We start from the raw sequence: 16547 nt of genomic DNA on the forward strand, positions 1-16547 counted from the left end.
AAAATGATTGGGTTGCTATAAGGATTGTAACTAACGCCAAAAACCACGCTTTTTTATCTGTGTGTAAGTTTCATATCCCCCGTCTCATGTGGATAGAAATCATACGACGGATGCGAAGAGTGAGTTATTTGGCGGGAACATTAAGCGCTGGACCGGTGACAAAGTTATCGCAAATATTTATAAACTAACGTGTTATCAGAAATGAAATATTTTATGATTGTTATGTAATTCTATTGCAGTTACACTGTACACGCTGTTTTGGACAAACTAACCGACCTTACTGAGAGGTTTTGTGGTTGAATGTTAAGTAGGTTTTTGCAGTCTGGACAAAAGATCGTAGCAAACTCTCATATCCCTTTACAACGCACGTTGTCATGTTTTGCAAGAGGTAAAACCTTGGCTTGTTGTACCATCGTGCGCAAAGAAAAGTTCCCTCCCAGTTCAATTGCATCAGTTTTTGGTTGTTATACGAAAATGCCCCAGAAGTCAATAGCGTAAGTACAAACTTTCCATTTATAATAGTTCTTAAACTTTCTATGTGCTGGTACACCATAATCAATCTTACTTTTTGCAACTTCTTGTTTAGTATAACTATGAATAAGTTGACAAATGAGATTTGGTAGGAATTATTAAATTGTGTTTGTATGGTACTGAGTTTGGCAGCCTCTCTTGTATCCAAGTATACCAAGTAGTAGTTTTGAAGAAGTAGTAGTAGTGTATGCACCCATGGGTAAAACCACTAGCCTGCTTTGTTTTCACAAGAAATCCCACAACTTATTTTGAAAGCTGTGCAGATTATTTCCAAAGAAAGTGCGATAAAAACCTGATTATAAAATAATAATGCAAAATTGGAATATTTACCACATGGCTATTTGTTTTATCTGCAACAAGTGTTTCTTGTTTTCAGGGCATTTTTTGCTTCCAAAAGCAACAAAACTGCAAAACCAAAAATTGGGTCTCCAAAAAAAGACCCACCAGCTGATGAGCAACATGATTCACCATTAAAGGTTGTTAACAAAAAAAAGAGGCCGGTTATATCTGATTCATCCGAAGACGAAAGCTCACCTGTAAAAAATGTTGCCCAATCTAATGCTTCCCCAGTGAAGAAAACAGATGAAAAGGAAAACGGTTGTAGCAGTGATGTAAGTTTAAACAGTGTGTTCAATTGTACAAGATTATTGTTGTTTGTATGACTGGTAGAATTTTTTGTGGGTGACATTTTTTTGTTTTTATTGTGTGTTTGCACAGTTTGACAAAAAAGATGTTTGTTGAGACTTGATCAAATCCAAAATTAGGTCTCTAGGAATAGATTTAGACTGAAATAAAAAGGGTATTCCGGTTACCTTGCTATAATAACATGGTGTGCCCTATTTGTAGAATATGATATGAAAATATACCTAAGGTTATGCATCTGTCAGTTTTGTTTGCAGGAATCTGATGGCATTCCAAATAAACCTAGAGATGTCACCATTACACCAAATGGGACTGTAAAAAGGAAAACAGGTGCGTGAAATTTTGAAATTACCCTTAGTTTTTTGTTCTCGATTTAAAAATATGTTTGACCTAGCAAGAAAAAGTCTACCACCAGCAAAAAAGAAAAAGCTGTTTTCTCCAAGTGAGAAGGACATGATGGCTGATGATAACACATCTCCCAAAAATGTAAGAACAGAAATGTAGTACAGAAATTATAGTTAGCATGGCTTGAAGACTAATATTTTCCTAAATCATATGATTTTGTTGTGGCTATAAGATGATTCATGATTTAGTTCTAAACACTGCTTTTTAGAAATCTCCATCACCAAATATCCCAGATGTGCCAGAGTCGATGGAAGTAAGTCCTTCAGACACACCAAAGTCACCTGCTACGTCACCTGAAAAAGAATCACCAAAACGAGCTAAATCACCTCCAAAGGAAGAGAAAGATACAAAAAAAGCAAAGTCTTCATCTAAAAAAGTAAAGAAGGAAACTTCTGACAAGAAATCAAAGAAAGTGAAAAGCGAGTCCCCAACCCCCAAAAGTCCAGTTAAAGCTACAAGGTCACCTAAAAAGTCTCCAGACAGGAGTTCTGGGTCAAAGAGTGATTCAGAGAAGTCCCAATCTCCTTCCCCAAAGAAAACACCCCCAAAAAAGTATTGAATTATTTGTTTTTTTCCGGAGGAATTACTAGAAATAATTGTTCCTAAGGAAGACAGCTGCATTGTTCAGAATTTAACAGCACATGTTTCTTTTTCCAGAATCAACCCATTTTTTCAAACAAAATCTGCTAAAAAAGAAGAAAAGAATGAAAAAAGGAATAAAGATGGATACAATCCAGGAGCAAAAAATTATAATCCAATTGAAGATGCCTGCTGGAAACATGGTGAAAAGTGAGTGAGATATTGGCTACACCTATACAATATGTTCGCAAAATTAGCCATAATAAAATGCTTTTCGATAAAAGGTATGACATGGAATGGTTTTTACTGATCTGTTTGTACTTCCTGTGAAAAACAAAAAAACATGCACCTTTGTTTAAAAAAAATAAATTTTCTGGTGTTTTTCTTGTCCGAACGACTCGTCATGTACAGAGAATAAAAACAAACACAGTGGCGACACCAAGGGCTAAGAAATTGCATTGTGCTTTTAAAGATGTATGTTTTGTTGCTTTTATTAGAAGAAGAACAGATCAGTAATTTATAATGTTTCCTGTGTTCAAAACCTATTTTCAGTTTTCATGTAATGGTTTTTGCTAAGTTTAACTCTTTAGTTTTTAAACCTATGTTTTTCAGAATTCCATATTTGGCGTTGGCCAAAACCTTCAGTTTGATTGAAGAAACATCCGGAAGGTATCTTGCATTAACCTTATGTGTTTTCTATCTCTCCATCTATTATGTCTGTGCTTCAGGTTGCGAACTATAGAAATACTCTGCAATTTTTTGAGGAGTGTTGTGGTTCTCTCACCGGATGAACTCGTTTCTTGCATCTACTTGAGTTTAAACAAGTTGGGACCGGCATATGAAGGCATGGAACTTGGCATAGGTATGAGGCCCACAAAGGGTCTGACCTTCAGACTTAGAAACATGCAACCTTAACATCAATCAGGAAAATCACCTTTTTATCATTGTACAGGTGAAAGCCTGCTGATTAAAGCTGTTGCTGAAGCTACAGGGCGTAGTGTGGCAAAGATTAAACTTGATGCTTCAAACTGTGGAGATCTGGGGATAGTTGCAGAGGTATGTAGTACTTATTTCACTGCATCCTTGCACTCTGCTTACGCTAAGACCACACTTTTATTGAAATTTTCATTGTCTTTGTAACCATATAAGAGCGCCATGCTGTATCAACGATTTGTGTGTAACAGAGCAGTCGTAGTAACCAGAGGATGATGTTCAAACCAGCGCCTTTGACTGTAAACGGAGTATTCAAAAAATTGAAGCAAATTTCCGCCATTACGGGTGGCTCGGTGAGTATGTGGCCGATACAACGCGTCTCATATGATTTTGCATCTCGACACAATATATATTACGCGAGTACAGCGCCCAACTTGTGTGTTGTTATTTGCAGTCAATGAATCAGAAAGTAGAATTGGTGAAGAGCTTGATCGTGGCTTGCCGAGAATGTGAAGCAAAGTACTTGATCAGGTTTGGAATATACCTGGGCTTTTTTTATTAACATCCTAGACTAGTGTATTTTTGACGCCTGAGTGCACGACGAGGCGAATTGTGGAAATGTTACATCTTGTGTTCTGTCAGAACGTTTTTGCTGTAAATATATATTCTGCTTTGAATGAACGCAGGAACATTTTTCACGAATATTTAGCTTCTTACAATTCATAGTACGTACGAAGTTGTTTGTTCTTGTTGTACTATTTAGTTTATATAGTTACATTTGAAAATGAAATGGACCCATAGTCATTACACACTTGTATAATGTTATTCTGTATTATACTTTGTAGGTCCTTGGGTGGAAAATTGCGGATCGGACTTGCTGAACAGTCGGTGCTTGTTGCTATTGGCAACGCTGCGTTTCTAACACCGCCAGGGCAAGGTAAAAATAAAAGCACAGTTTGAAAGCAACAAAACGTAGTAATAAAGTGAGCCACGGATGTCATTTGTACAACACGATTACGTACAAGCCTTGGTATAAGAATAATGGTCAATCCCATGCTAAATTAATCAATTTTGGTTCAAAATTTGGTGCTTTTTGTATGTCACCACCCAGCGACATAGCTTTTTCGCAGAAATTGTCATGGTTATAGACGCCGAATAAGATAAACACGATTTCGTTTTAGCGGTTCGACAAAGCCATGTTTTCTTTTATATTTTCAAGATTTTCCACCCGAAGTACTTAATGCCGGCAAGGGAATTCCCGCCGACACTCTTAAATCCAAGATGGACGAAAAGTCCTTGATCGTCAAAACCACTTACTGGTACGTACACAAATTCTCAAAACTTGATCAATGCATGACCGCTGTTTTTAACGTAGCGAACTCCCAAACTACGACGTGATAATTCAAAACCTGCTGGAGCACGGACTCGACGAGCTGTCAAACCGTTGCAAGCTCACTCCAGGTATTTTTGATAATTTGTACAGAATTTTCGACATGTTTGCTCGTATATTTGATCTCCCGTAGCAAGCAGGGTCTTGGAATGCCATGGGTTATGAGTTCAAACCTCACCAGAATCGCAATCAAGAATATCTGTGTAACATATTGCTAATATTAAACTCCTTTAGCACGGCTTTGAAATGCCCAGGGTTGTGAGTTCAAACCTCACCGAAAGCGCAGTTATAAACACAGATCTTTGTGTAGGTATACCCCTAAAACCCATGCTGGCCCATCCGACCAAAGGCGTCTCTGAGGTTCTGAGTAGATTTGAGAAAAGCGCGTTTACCTGCGAGTTTAAGTACGACGGCGAGAGAGCACAAGTGCACGTGCTTGAAGGTGGCGAGGTGAGAGTACGCCCCCTCCTTTTCCCGCTAGTCTATTTCACTCAGAAGTTTATTGAAACTTATCATCTGTACCAGACATTTCAAAATCCGTCTGTTCCTTACTGTCCATGTAACAAAAAAGTGTTTTTTTTCGTGAAAAGAAAATCGAAATATTATTTACATGTTGTACCTCATGATTTTAGGTGAAAATTTACAGCCGAAATCAGGAGGACAACACAGGGAAATACCCCGACATTGTTGCCAGAATCCCGAACGTAAGTCTTTACTGCAAGCTTTCCACGTCGAATATTGTTGTAATTGAATACTTATGCGCAGGCTCTCGGCAGTGACGTCAAGTCTTGCGTCATCGATTCAGAGGCGGTCGCTTGGGATCAGGAAAAAAAGAGAATTTTGCCATTTCAGGTCGGGAAAACTTTTTAATTTCACTACATAAATGTTAATAAATAATTCGATAAGTGTCTTGACTAATTTTGACACCACAGGTGTCTCAAATCAGCGTGTTGTTCAGTATACGCTGTACACGTACATAGTTTAGGTTTTGTCTTTGCTGATAACTAAAATCAAAAACAATGACCAATTATACTGTTATGCAGGTTGCTATGTAAAAAAAAAGTCACGCATTATGTTGGTGAAACAAACACGACGAATTTTGAAATAGCATAACTAATAATTCCACCACAAACGCGTAATAGAGCTTTAGAAACGTCATCCTATGCGCTCTTGTTCAGTGATTTCCGATCAGCAATAATCATACTTTGATTTCACGTATCAGGTTCTCACCACACGCAAAAGGAAAGACGCCGACGTTTCCAACATCAAAGTGCACGTTTGCCTTTATGCCTTTGACCTACTTTACATCAACGGCGAGGTATGTTTCGTGTGCTTGTTAAACACTTATGTAGGGATTGCGGTTATGCTAAACACTAGTTGGTTTGTGGTACGTTTGGTGTATCAGATGCTTCGCCAACTACACTCCACAATGTGTAGCTGTGAATAACTAAAGCTGCTATTGTATTTTATTGCTACATAGTAGTGCGTTGAACGCAACATCATGGGACCTCGTAATATATAAAAAAAGTATTTTCTGGCATTACAAAAACGCAGATTTTATTCGACATTTTGATTGCAAATGCAACCTTCATCAGGATGTGCATCGATTTCGTATTGCTAACAGAGTCTATTTTATGTAATGAATACGCCAGACTGTATCAATAACAAAATATAACGAGACTTCATTGGCAAAATTCCGAGGCGTTAGTTCTCGGTGTGTGCGGATCCTCAAAGCGCCTGCATAGAAGCCATGCCAGTCTGAACATTGATACAACTTTCGCGGCGTTCCCACCACCTACAATTCACGTCATGGTTCGTGTGACTCTTTTTTGCAGTCGCTCGTTCGCCAGCCGTTCAGGAGGAGACGTCAGTTACTCCACGATCACATGCAAGAACGGGAGGGGGAATTTTTGTTTGCGTCACACAGGGATACCAGCGACACGGAACAAATTGCTGAGTTCCTTGAAGAGTCGGTTCAAGGTGCTTTTAACTGCTTGTGTCACATACTGTTGCTGTATTTGTCGTTACCGTACCACTGACTGTGGGTTAAAAGTGTGGTAAGATCGCCTCTTTCTGTCACACTTTTGATTTGTGGTCATTTAATGGCATGCCCGATGCGAATGCCAGAATAGGTAACTTTTATTTTATACAAAGAAACGCATACAACACTCGGTTTGACATAAAGCCTTACCAATGCACAGTGTCCAAGTTTTACGTTGTTATGGAAGATAAGTTTTGCCGACTTGGCAAAATCAACATTTGTGATGCTTACCACGTAAAGTATCCGAGTGTGTGAATTCGCTAATTAGTGTATTTTGATTGTTGTTCAGGAAACTGCGAAGGTCTGATGGTGAAAACGCTCGACACGGACGCTACGTACGAAATCGCTAAACGATCTCACAACTGGCTGAAAGTCAAGAAGGTACTGAGTTACATGATTATCGCATTCGAGTTCAGTGTTTCCCGACACTTTTATTGGAAAAGTGTGTTCTAAAACCAGTTGCAATGTAACTCTTATTTGTGAACCTTCCATAATGCTAGAGGGGAGTTTGCATTGTCGGAATCTCATGTTAATTTTATGGCCAACAAATGCTTTGTGCTAGATTTTTGTCAACAACTTTTTTGTATAATTTTGTAGAAGTGATATGTCGTACAAGGTCGATTGATGTAACTTATAACGTTTCATCTACTTTTTGGCAACGTCAGTGTCACTAAAAAAAAAGAAAACAGTTCAAGAACCGACAAGAATAAAGAAATAGTGTTTCTGTAAAATCAGGAATCGTTAAACAGAAAAAACCTAAAATACATTTGTTTTTTGCAAAAAGGGCATCGAAAAACCATACTTCAAGTTTAACTTAATGTCATTACGGAAAAAAAATCTTGCTCAACAAAGGCTGTGGGAAAAAATATTTCAATGTTGGGTTGATTCTAGGACTACCTGGAAGGAATGGGCGACACACTAGACCTTGTGGTCATCGGCGGATACAGGGGCAAAGGCAAAAGGGTGGGGAATTACGGCGGTTTTCTCCTCGCTTGTTACGACGAAGAAAGTGAAGAATACCAGAGCATTTGTAAGGTAAAATGCTGCACAATTGAAACCGTCGCGCTGTCGATTGTTACGTAACAATAAGAACGCCGTTTTAGCGCTAGCTATCGCCTACGACCATACCAGGTTGAGAACACCCCATCTCGTCCGATCTGGGAAGTTAAGCAACGTCGGGCCCGGTTAGTACTTGGATGGGTGACCGCCTGGGAATACCGGGTGTCGTAGGCTTTTGCCTCACGTTTAAATTTGCGTAACAATAGAGAAATATTATTTTAAATTAAAAATGGGTTATGGTTATGTGATGTACATGATTCTTTAGATTGGAACTGGATTTTCCGACCAGAGTTTATCAGACCACGCAACTTTCTTCAAGGATCATTTGATAGACAAACCCAAGTCCTACTACAGGTAAAAACATGCATACATTAGGAAGTAAATTGGCCATGACGTTCTGTTTATCAGAGAAAAACAGCAAAACCAATATAAATGAAATTCGACAAACTGTTATTTGCATGTGTCAGACTAAACGGGAGTGAAGCAGATGAATGGTTTGAACCGGTACAAGTATGGGAGGTCAAAGCTGCCGATTTGTCTGTATCTCCCGTGTACGCAGCTGCCAACGGAATTGTAAGTGCTATAATGTATTACAAACACCCATGGCATTAATTGGCAACAGCAAATCGTTTGTCACGCTTATCCCTACATCTATAATGTTTCAGAAATTTTATTTGTTAAAGGAGTAGTTGGTGTATGTGAAAGTTGCATGTCAATAAGGGGCTAAAAAGGTCTGCAGTAAATAAGTGTTAAACGCAACCATAGTGTGAAGCACTGTTGTCATACGCAAGAGAATAGGCCTCGTTGTGTTTATCTTACGTTGCATATGCCGTGTATTTTTGTGGCGCCATGTATTTCAATATATTTGTTGTCAGTTCTGTGACGGGTGTGTGGTACGGTGGCACAATTTCCGGGTTTTGACGCAGAAAACGTGATGACAGTTTTTACACGTCTGTGCAGACTGACCATTGTCAAATCCATTTACATATATTTGACTATACCACTGAGCTGTGTTTTTTGGGGGACAGTTACCTAAGTTGTGTATTGTTTATGCATTACAAAGCAGCGATTCCCAAACATAGAAAGCCAAAACACAAGTGTCCACGATGTTTCTGACCAATTCCACCCCCAGGCAGATAGATAAACTTTAAACGAGATTATTCTTCATAATCGCCACTTTATATGCTGTTTTAATAGTATTTTATATTTTCTTTACAGGTGGACCCGGAGAAAGGCATTTCGCTGCGTTTTCCGCGTTTTATTCGAATAAGAGATGACAAGAAACCCGAGCAGGCCACGAACAGCGCACAGGTAGGCATTGTGTCGTAATAATAAAAGCGGCTCTAAAGCGGTATCTATCGCCTACGACCATACCACGTTGAGAACACCCCATCTCGTCCGATCTGGGAAGTTAAGCAACGTCGGGCCCGGTTAGTACTTGGATGGGTGACCGCCTGGGAATACCAGGTGTCGTAGGCTTTTGTGTGCTTTCCCAAACTTTTTCAGCCTTGCTTCTGCGATAAATTACGCCAAGTGGCAACCGCCCCGTAATTAACATGCGTATACTTTGTGAGGCAACTGCCCCAACTTGGACTGCGATTTCCCATAAAACTGATCTTATTAAAACGTTTCACAATTTTGAAGAGCAATTTAATACACTTTCAGGTAGCAGACTTGTATCGCAGACAACAACAAATCCAAAACCAGCTTAAAGACAAAGAAATAAACAAGGATACTGATTTCTACTGAAAAATAAGAGCGCAGCAATGTTTTGCATTGGAGACTGCATTGTTTTGTCATTGCAATGTATTTTGTCCGTAACTATGTAGAAATGTTATTACTGTTTGTATTGAGTCTGTAAAAACAGAAGTTGCTTGTTATAAAAACATTTGTAATAAAGTGTGTTACATGTCCGTGTCCCCCAATGCCATAAATTACTCCCATTCATTGCAGAGAAAGCCCAAGTGATTTAGTACGAAATAGGCATAAATTAAACTGACACATTGTAATTACAGTATTGGCAGTGACAAACAAGTGGGCATGTTAAGATGCACATTGCAATAAAGTTAAAAACAAACCATATGCTGCTTTTTCAGGACAGCATAGATACATAAAATATAGACGAACACGCTCATTTCCCTGTATTGATATATGAGGATACATGGTAATTGACAAATGAGGATATGTGTTTAGTTAAAATGTGGAAATGCCACAAAGTTTTCGAAATTCCTCATTTACCAGCCAAAATATGACTGACCAAGGAGCTATCCTGGACCAAATGGGTATAAATCCCTTATAGAGGCTGAAGACTCCTTCTTGTCGTAAAGTCTTCATAAAACAGTCAAAAGATGAAGTATAAAAAATACCTTTTCCCTTTTTATCTCTCGCTTGATTCATCATACGAGTTTTTATAACATCAGCGGGGGTACTTAGAATGGCAGCAGCCAAGCCACTGCAGGTGCTGGCAAGCATGTGACATATCCAATTGTCTTTCAATGTAGTGGATTTCAAAATCTGTTGCTTTGCTACATCATAGGTGGTGAGATTTCCTATATTCACCAAAGCTGCCCTCTGTACATTGGGAACCCAGCCAGTCCAAAGCGTTCTAATACCCCCAGAGTTATAAGACTTTAATAGGGATAAATATACAGACCCAAATTGTTTTGAGCATGTCGGTGGGGTACTCTTCCCCTTGTACTCCATTTGCATGCGAACCTTTACTAAATCCATTGGGCTTGCTATAAACTGTCCAGCAGCTCCAGCAACTGCGCCCGCAATGGCTGCTTTCCAAACCGGAAAAGAACCATCTTTTCGTCTACCTAAAACATCATCGCGCAGCTTTTCATATAGTACTGTCCTGATGCCCGTGTAGATTATGTGCCGGTAAACAGCAGGGCGCACTCCTCTCCAGAGGTTAACAACACCTTCTTGTGTTGCAACACTAAATGCTGTTTGAACCATTCCATGTCTACGTACAACCGCGCTAGGGCATTTGGATGCCACCTCACCTTGCACTTGAAGCCTTGTTTTTGTCAAGTCAAGGGGGAAAGTTGCACTTTCGGCAATGGCGGATGCACCTCCAGAGGCACATAACTTAAGAAGGAAGTCTCTTATGTCCTTATTCATGTCATTTTTTCATCCAAAACAATTTGTGCAACAGTAGCACAGCACTTTACACTAAACGAAAGAAGAAACCTTGAATTCATTAAAATAGTAACATTACTGTGAACAGTGCAATCATCATTATGTAGTTTTAAGTAGTAAACGCCTGCTATGGAAGCAAAACCCTGCTAGATCGGTGCAAGCGCTTCAAATGTCACGAATTTCTCAGCAGCACACATCAGTAAACACCAACTAACATGGGTTCACTCATGACCGGGCCTGCAATTGACAAATGACCCAGTGACATTCTTTTTTATTGACACAATACCGCAACGTGATGTAAGGGACTTCCCCTGATTACTTTCTGACGCAAACTATGATTTGCCACTTGATGGGGAAAATAATTTTTTGTGGATTGAGACAACGATTTTAAATATAAAAATCAATGGTTACATTATCAAAATAAAGAGTTTTCTGAATTATATTGAACAATGATGCTGTTCCTGAAAAACAGGAGATTTTCGAGTGATCGAGGAAGGGGTATTTCTACAAATGTGGCATTTTACCTATGCGAAAACTATGATAATTTCATTACACGAAGAATCGAAAATTCGCATGGTGTTTTAAACAAGAAAAACGCGCGCATCTCCATTTACCCATTGAAAACTAAAACATGGAATGGAAACTCCGCTGAAAGTGCGCTGTCAGTCGCAACGTCGCTGGAAAGTCGAAAATTGGTTACATACCACGTTATTTTCAAAGTAAACGTCGTATAAAAGTTGGTAACACTGACGTTCGTAATGAACGTTGTCTTCACCAAAGAAGTAGCCTACGTCATAAATAACTTGAGTAAAACGTTTACTATATACGTTAGATGAAAACCTGAATGCAACTATTTATGTACGTAAATTTAAACGTAACTGGGACGTAATTTCGATACGTTTCAGAAAACCCCAAATCGACCATATTTGCACGTAATTATTGAAGTAACCAAGACGTTCATTTGAAACGTTTTGATACAACCCGAACGTGACTACAATTGCACGTCAATGTTAACGTAAGAAAGACGTTGATTTGATACGTTTCGATACAACCCGAATGCGACCACAATTGCACGTCAATGTCCTCTTTTTGTAAAGGCATATGTTGGACAGATTGTGCAGTACCACTTGAAGTTGTTTTCGGCCCAAAATGTCAGATTGTTTAGCCCTTACGGCCAAATTTTGCTGCTTTTTTTCAAAAATTGTATTTACTTGTACTAACCATACTTAAATCTGGCCGTTTTTCATAAATTCTGTTCTATTTAATGGGTTTTTAAGCCTTTCAGCGGAATTTCCATTCCATGTTTTAGTATTCTATGGTAAAACATACAATCCAACCTTAATAAATACATCAAAGAAGTTTGTTTTTAAAGCAAAACTGTAATAATACCTATGATTCACTTTCATCTTTTTTACCATATGCTTTGCCTGTCTTGGGACTGCCAAGTATATTTTACAATTCCTGGTGTTTTGAGGTTTTTGAAAGATGGGAAAGGCTATTGTACCTGCTAGCAAATTGTCTTATATGGCAAAACCTAAAGGTTAGAAATTGTAAATGTAACGGAAAACAAATTATTGTCGTGTAGTTGTAAATATGCCAAAATTTTATGTTACCACGTGTGCATTTGAGTTTAGTGCGTTACAAAGCAAGAAAATTTTCCGTTGCTGAAGTAAAAACGCAGCAACAGCATGCCAGCGGCATATTTCATTAGCGTACACGAGCAACTTGAGTTTTTCAACTTTTATTGGGTGCCTTTTAAGGGTTAATCCAGATCAATGAAGTATAAACTACAAATGTTGCTTGCAGATTTAAAAATGTATGCAAAACCATACCACTTTTTCCATATCTTGATCGGCTTGGCAAGTTAGAGGCAGCTTTTCTCCAAGAAGTTCGAACAATAAACTTGGTCTTGCAAACTTCATTGAATTCATTCTTGAACATTTCATAGGTATCTTTCCCGTCAACATAACCTTTGACGTACATTCCAACTTTTTCGGCACTGTTTAAGTAAGTGGCAAGGACAATGTACACATACTTCAGCTCTTCAATTGTTACAACACCGCGTGGTGTAAGTGCTGCTGCACATCCATTCTATAACTATTGACTATGCTTGAAAAAATAAGCTAAAAAATAATAATAAAACCAATGCAAAGTATAAAAATTATGACAGCTTGGAAAAAAAACAAAGGAATATATCATAAAGGCAGTATAAATAGAATGCCATTAATGTAGTGAATGTCTCATTTAACTTCAGAAAGTTCGCGTGTGTTGCTTGCATGGAGTCGAATAAGTTTCGTAAACAATCGGTCTTAGTTATATTATCTATATTAGAGTTACTTTTATAGTTTATATATTGTTGTCAAATAGCTTTTGTGTTTCAACGTGTTTGTAGTAGTAGACTGTTTCCGTTAAACGCAAGATTCACAATTCACCATGGCCTCAAATTTTTTCCGCTCGCTTGCCCAACGACTGCCTCTGGTTAGAAGCGCTGCCAAGTGCCAACTATTCCATTGCATCTGCCGAAGAAGCGCACGTGTGCACTTTAATTCCTGGAGATGGCATTGGACCAGACATTGTATCAGCAATACGCTGCACGGAAGTAGCGGACACTTTAATTTATTTTTTATTTTGTGGAGCCAGTTTCGGTAAATCACACATTGCTATCATGTTTTTGGACACTTTCGATGTTACTGCGTACCCTGTTATGATAAAAATGTGCTAGATACACAAATGTATTCCATCATAACAAACGAACGGGTAATTGTTTCAACTAAACATAAAAAATATCACATGCAAACCTATCAAAACATGCATTTTGGGAGTTAGGTAACATATCAGTAACTTCCCATTCCTGAGAAAATTCGGCTTTTTTATAGAATAGACTAGAGAGTTTTGGAGAGCACCAATTGGCCAGCATTTAAATAGTGCGATAGATTTGACATTTGAAAAACAAGCAGTAATAATCAAGCAGACATTGTGACCTTCTTGGTAGTTATTATGAAAGTTCAATGCACTAACTTTCACAACCTAAATCAGTTAAGCACAAATTCAACAGCACTCACCCCACAACATAAACAATGTTAAATGCATAGAAAACAATAAATGGAACAACACATTAACACCAGGAAGCATGTCAAGTATATCCACTAATTATAATGAATGAGACTATGCATAAATTAAATAATCATAAAATATATACTGGCCGACATACAAATCGGAAAGTAGTGTGGTTTGTTCGAAAATATTATAGTATTTTGTTACCACAAGTAATTTAAAAAAAGACTGCAAAAAAACAACAAACATGTTTGGCACTATAGCACAATTGTACTGTCTTCTTCAGTTAATTGTAAGGTTGCTTAAATGCGTACAATAGAAAAAACTTAAAACGTAGATGTTCCAGTTAATTTGCGAATTTCTTCCCAGGTTAACCAAAATGTAAGGGACCATGGTGCCATTCGTGACCAAATTGGCACAAAACCTTTGTAAAGACTGAAAAATCCTTCATGCTTTACAGTTTTCATTAAACAGTCAACAGATGACTTGTAATACAAGCCGTTACCATGCTTGTCCGTGGCTTGGTTCATTATTCTGGTCTTGATGACATCAGCAGGAGTACCTAGTGTTGCTGCTACCAGGCCACTGCAGCCACTGGACAATAAATGACAAAACCAATTGTCATTTAATGATGTTTTACGCAGAATGGTCTGTTTAACTGTGTCATAGGTTGCTAAATCTCCCATATTAACCAAAGCAGCCCGCTGCACATTTGGTACCCAGCCTGCCCACAGAGCCCGCACACCACCACTTCGAACTATAGTTTGTAAGGCATGGAAGACTCCCCTGACCCTAGGTGGTTTCCCTTCCATAATTCGCTTTCCATCCATTTGCATTTGTACTTTTACTAAGTCCATAGGACTGGTGACAAATTGGCCTATCGACCCTGCAGAAAGGCCTCCAATCACAGCCTTCCAAACTGGAAAGGATCCATCTGCATTCCGCCCAAGTACATTATCCCTCAACTGTTCATAAACACCCATTCTGACTCCGGTGTAGATCAAATGCCTGTATACAGCAGGGGGCAACCCTTGCCATAATTTCATTAATCCCTCTTCTTGCACAACATTAACTGCAGTTCCGATCATGCCACGTCGTATGATTGCTGTTGAGTTTCCATTGGCAGCAACTTCACCTTGAATTTGCAATCGAGTTTTGGTAAGGTCAAGTGGAAATGTAACGGTTTCAGCAACAGTTGCTGCAGCTGCAGAAGTAGCATAATTTATTCCAATTATTTTTAGTCTTTCACCCATATTTTCTTGAATGTTTCCTTCCATATCACAGTCCACTGTTATCTAAGTGCTGCAAACATGGTAAGTTCCTGTGTTTGTGCTACATACAATGCCTGTTTACAGCACCATGTTTTCAACTGTATTTCTAATCAGATTTGCACTGAAACTAAAATCAGAAAATTATTTGCAAACCAGTATAAACTAGATTTTCTGCAATTTTCATTGAAAATACCTTACTATATTTAAATCCAGTAGAAAAATACATGTATATATGCAATAGTTTCTTTTCTGTTATTGTGGGGATTGACTCAGTGATATCAGCTTTGCCACTGGAATCACCTTAGTTACACTAAGTATCAGCCTATAACTATACTGTGACATAGTCAAAAAAATCTTGAAACACCAACTATAAAGCAGTTATGTCACAGCAAACAAAGTAAACGATTTCACATCGATTGCAATGCCCTCGAAGCTTGTCATAGCAATTGCAAACTGGACGATTAGCACTTTAAATTAATGAACATATCCGCTAATCCCTTCACAATCACAACCACGCCATTTTAATCCTGAGGCAGTACAAAGGCATTTCCACTGCTTCTCAAGCATCAGGTCTTAAAATAACCATACAGTACAAATTGTTAGATACCGTTACCATGATCCTTTTGCTACAGGTTACTTTCAAACTCATCACAAAAGTCTGTGCGCTGTGTCACGGTGTCACTTGAGTCTGCTGATATGTGCGTTGCTGATAAGAGGCAACGCCCACACCAGCAGCCAGTCAAATTACACGTAGATCCTGAGCATACACTTTGTTGACTCAGCAAGGTTCGCAGCGGATTTAATGATTTCGCTCCACACATTTCAAAGCATTGCGAATTTCTACTATTAGCAATCGGAAATAGACATAAAGAGTCAAATCAATATGTCCAACCACAAGTTTCATCAGATTAACACATTGTGACGCAACAATTTACCTTCCATGAAATTTGTGGTGTGCGCTGCGCTTGTTTGACGACGGTATTTCCGTCAAGACTAACATTAGGTAGTAGGGTGATTAATCGAACAAAGATTTACAGCACTGACAACACGACAGCAGTTAAAATGTTACGTATAGGATAGGACTGGTTGTTGTTGTCTCTCAAGTTTCTGGATAACAGCTGAAAACGCCAAGATTAAAGTTTATGCAACATTTCCTTTTTTAACTTAATAATCTGTACTTCTGGCAAAGATAAAACGTAACTTTATTCACCGACGTTTCGCCTGTTATTCAACAAGGCTTGTTGAACAAAAACATTATATTTCCTTTTTTATATATAATCAGTCGCCAACGAAGCACAAAAAAAAGATTTAACCATTTTCACACCATATTAGATAGCTAACTTAATAAATTCAAAGTATCGTAAAGCACTGTCACAAATCTGTTTTTGGACTACGTAAATCTTTCATAACTGCATAGCTGTTTATTAAACATACGTATTTCTATGCTTTTCAACCATAGGCTATATGTTTTGCATTTTCAAACTAAGGATTTGTGTCC

General features: G+C 38.4%; 2 protein-coding genes and 2 non-coding genes across 5 annotated transcripts; 3 read left to right on the top strand and 1 right to left on the bottom strand.

The window, feature by feature from the left end:
• Positions 1-249: 249 nt before the first annotated feature.
• On the top strand, positions 250-9382 carry LOC145906397 (DNA ligase 1-like). 2 transcript variants are annotated; one of them, XM_082993813.1, is made up of 25 exons: positions 250-494; positions 908-1142; positions 1431-1503; positions 1568-1659; positions 1787-2130; positions 2236-2367; positions 2770-2826; positions 2886-3019; positions 3110-3213; positions 3342-3443; positions 3545-3621; positions 3936-4027; positions 4310-4409; positions 4466-4551; positions 4791-4930; positions 5113-5184; positions 5246-5332; positions 5703-5798; positions 6316-6460; positions 6811-6902; positions 7413-7556; positions 7846-7934; positions 8048-8153; positions 8799-8891; positions 9246-9382. In XM_082993813.1, exons 1-25 carry the CDS (start codon positions 301-303, stop codon positions 9327-9329), a joined length of 2970 nt encoding a protein of 989 aa, XP_082849939.1. In that variant the 5' UTR covers positions 250-300; the 3' UTR covers positions 9330-9382. The 2 variants fall into 2 exon arrangements, with proteins under 2 accessions (XP_082849939.1, XP_082849940.1); XM_082993814.1 differs by lacking the exons at positions 250-494; positions 908-1142 and having other exon boundaries at positions 1435-1503; positions 1572-1659.
• On the top strand, positions 7636-7754 carry LOC145907512 (5S ribosomal RNA). The gene has a single exon (XR_014402897.1). It is a non-coding gene; the product is annotated as a 5S ribosomal RNA (ribosomal RNA).
• On the top strand, positions 8941-9059 carry LOC145907503 (5S ribosomal RNA). The gene has a single exon (XR_014402888.1). It is a non-coding gene; the product is annotated as a 5S ribosomal RNA (ribosomal RNA).
• Positions 9383-9744: 362 nt separating the features above from the next.
• LOC145907215 (uncharacterized) lies at positions 9745-15172 on the bottom strand. Its single transcript, XM_082994644.1, has 4 exons — positions 14112-15172; positions 12557-12723; positions 11429-11511; positions 9745-10697 (listed from the first exon to the last, which is right to left on the bottom strand). Exons 1-4 carry the CDS (start codon positions 15053-15055, stop codon positions 9774-9776), a joined length of 2118 nt encoding a protein of 705 aa, XP_082850770.1. The 5' UTR covers positions 15056-15172; the 3' UTR covers positions 9745-9773.
• Between the last annotated feature and the right edge of the window lie 1375 nt (positions 15173-16547).

Source organism: Ascidia mentula, chromosome 6 (assembly GCF_947561715.1).
Source record: "Ascidia mentula chromosome 6, kaAscMent1.1, whole genome shotgun sequence".
NCBI classification, from domain to species: Eukaryota; Metazoa; Chordata; class Ascidiacea; order Phlebobranchia; family Ascidiidae; genus Ascidia; species Ascidia mentula.

Coding starts and splice junctions, on each gene's coding strand:
- LOC145906397 (XM_082993813.1), top strand. CDS start 301: ATGTTAAGTAGGTTTTTGCAGTCTGGACAAAAGATCGTAGCAAACTCT. Junction 1,660..1,786: donor ATAACACATCTCCCAAAAAT/GTAAGAACAGAA, acceptor ACTGCTTTTTAG/AAATCTCCATCACCAAATAT. Junction 2,827..2,885: donor ATTGAAGAAACATCCGGAAG/GTATCTTGCATT, acceptor TCTGTGCTTCAG/GTTGCGAACTATAGAAATAC.
- LOC145907215 (XM_082994644.1), bottom strand. CDS start 15,055: ATGGAAGGAAACATTCAAGAAAATATGGGTGAAAGACTAAAAATAATT. Junction 11,512..12,556: donor ATCAAGATATGGAAAAAGTG/GTATGGTTTTGC, acceptor TTTATGACGTAG/GCTACTTCTTTGGTGAAGAC. Junction 10,698..11,428: donor TTTACTTTGAAAATAACGTG/GTATGTAACCAA, acceptor GACATGAATAAG/GACATAAGAGACTTCCTTCT.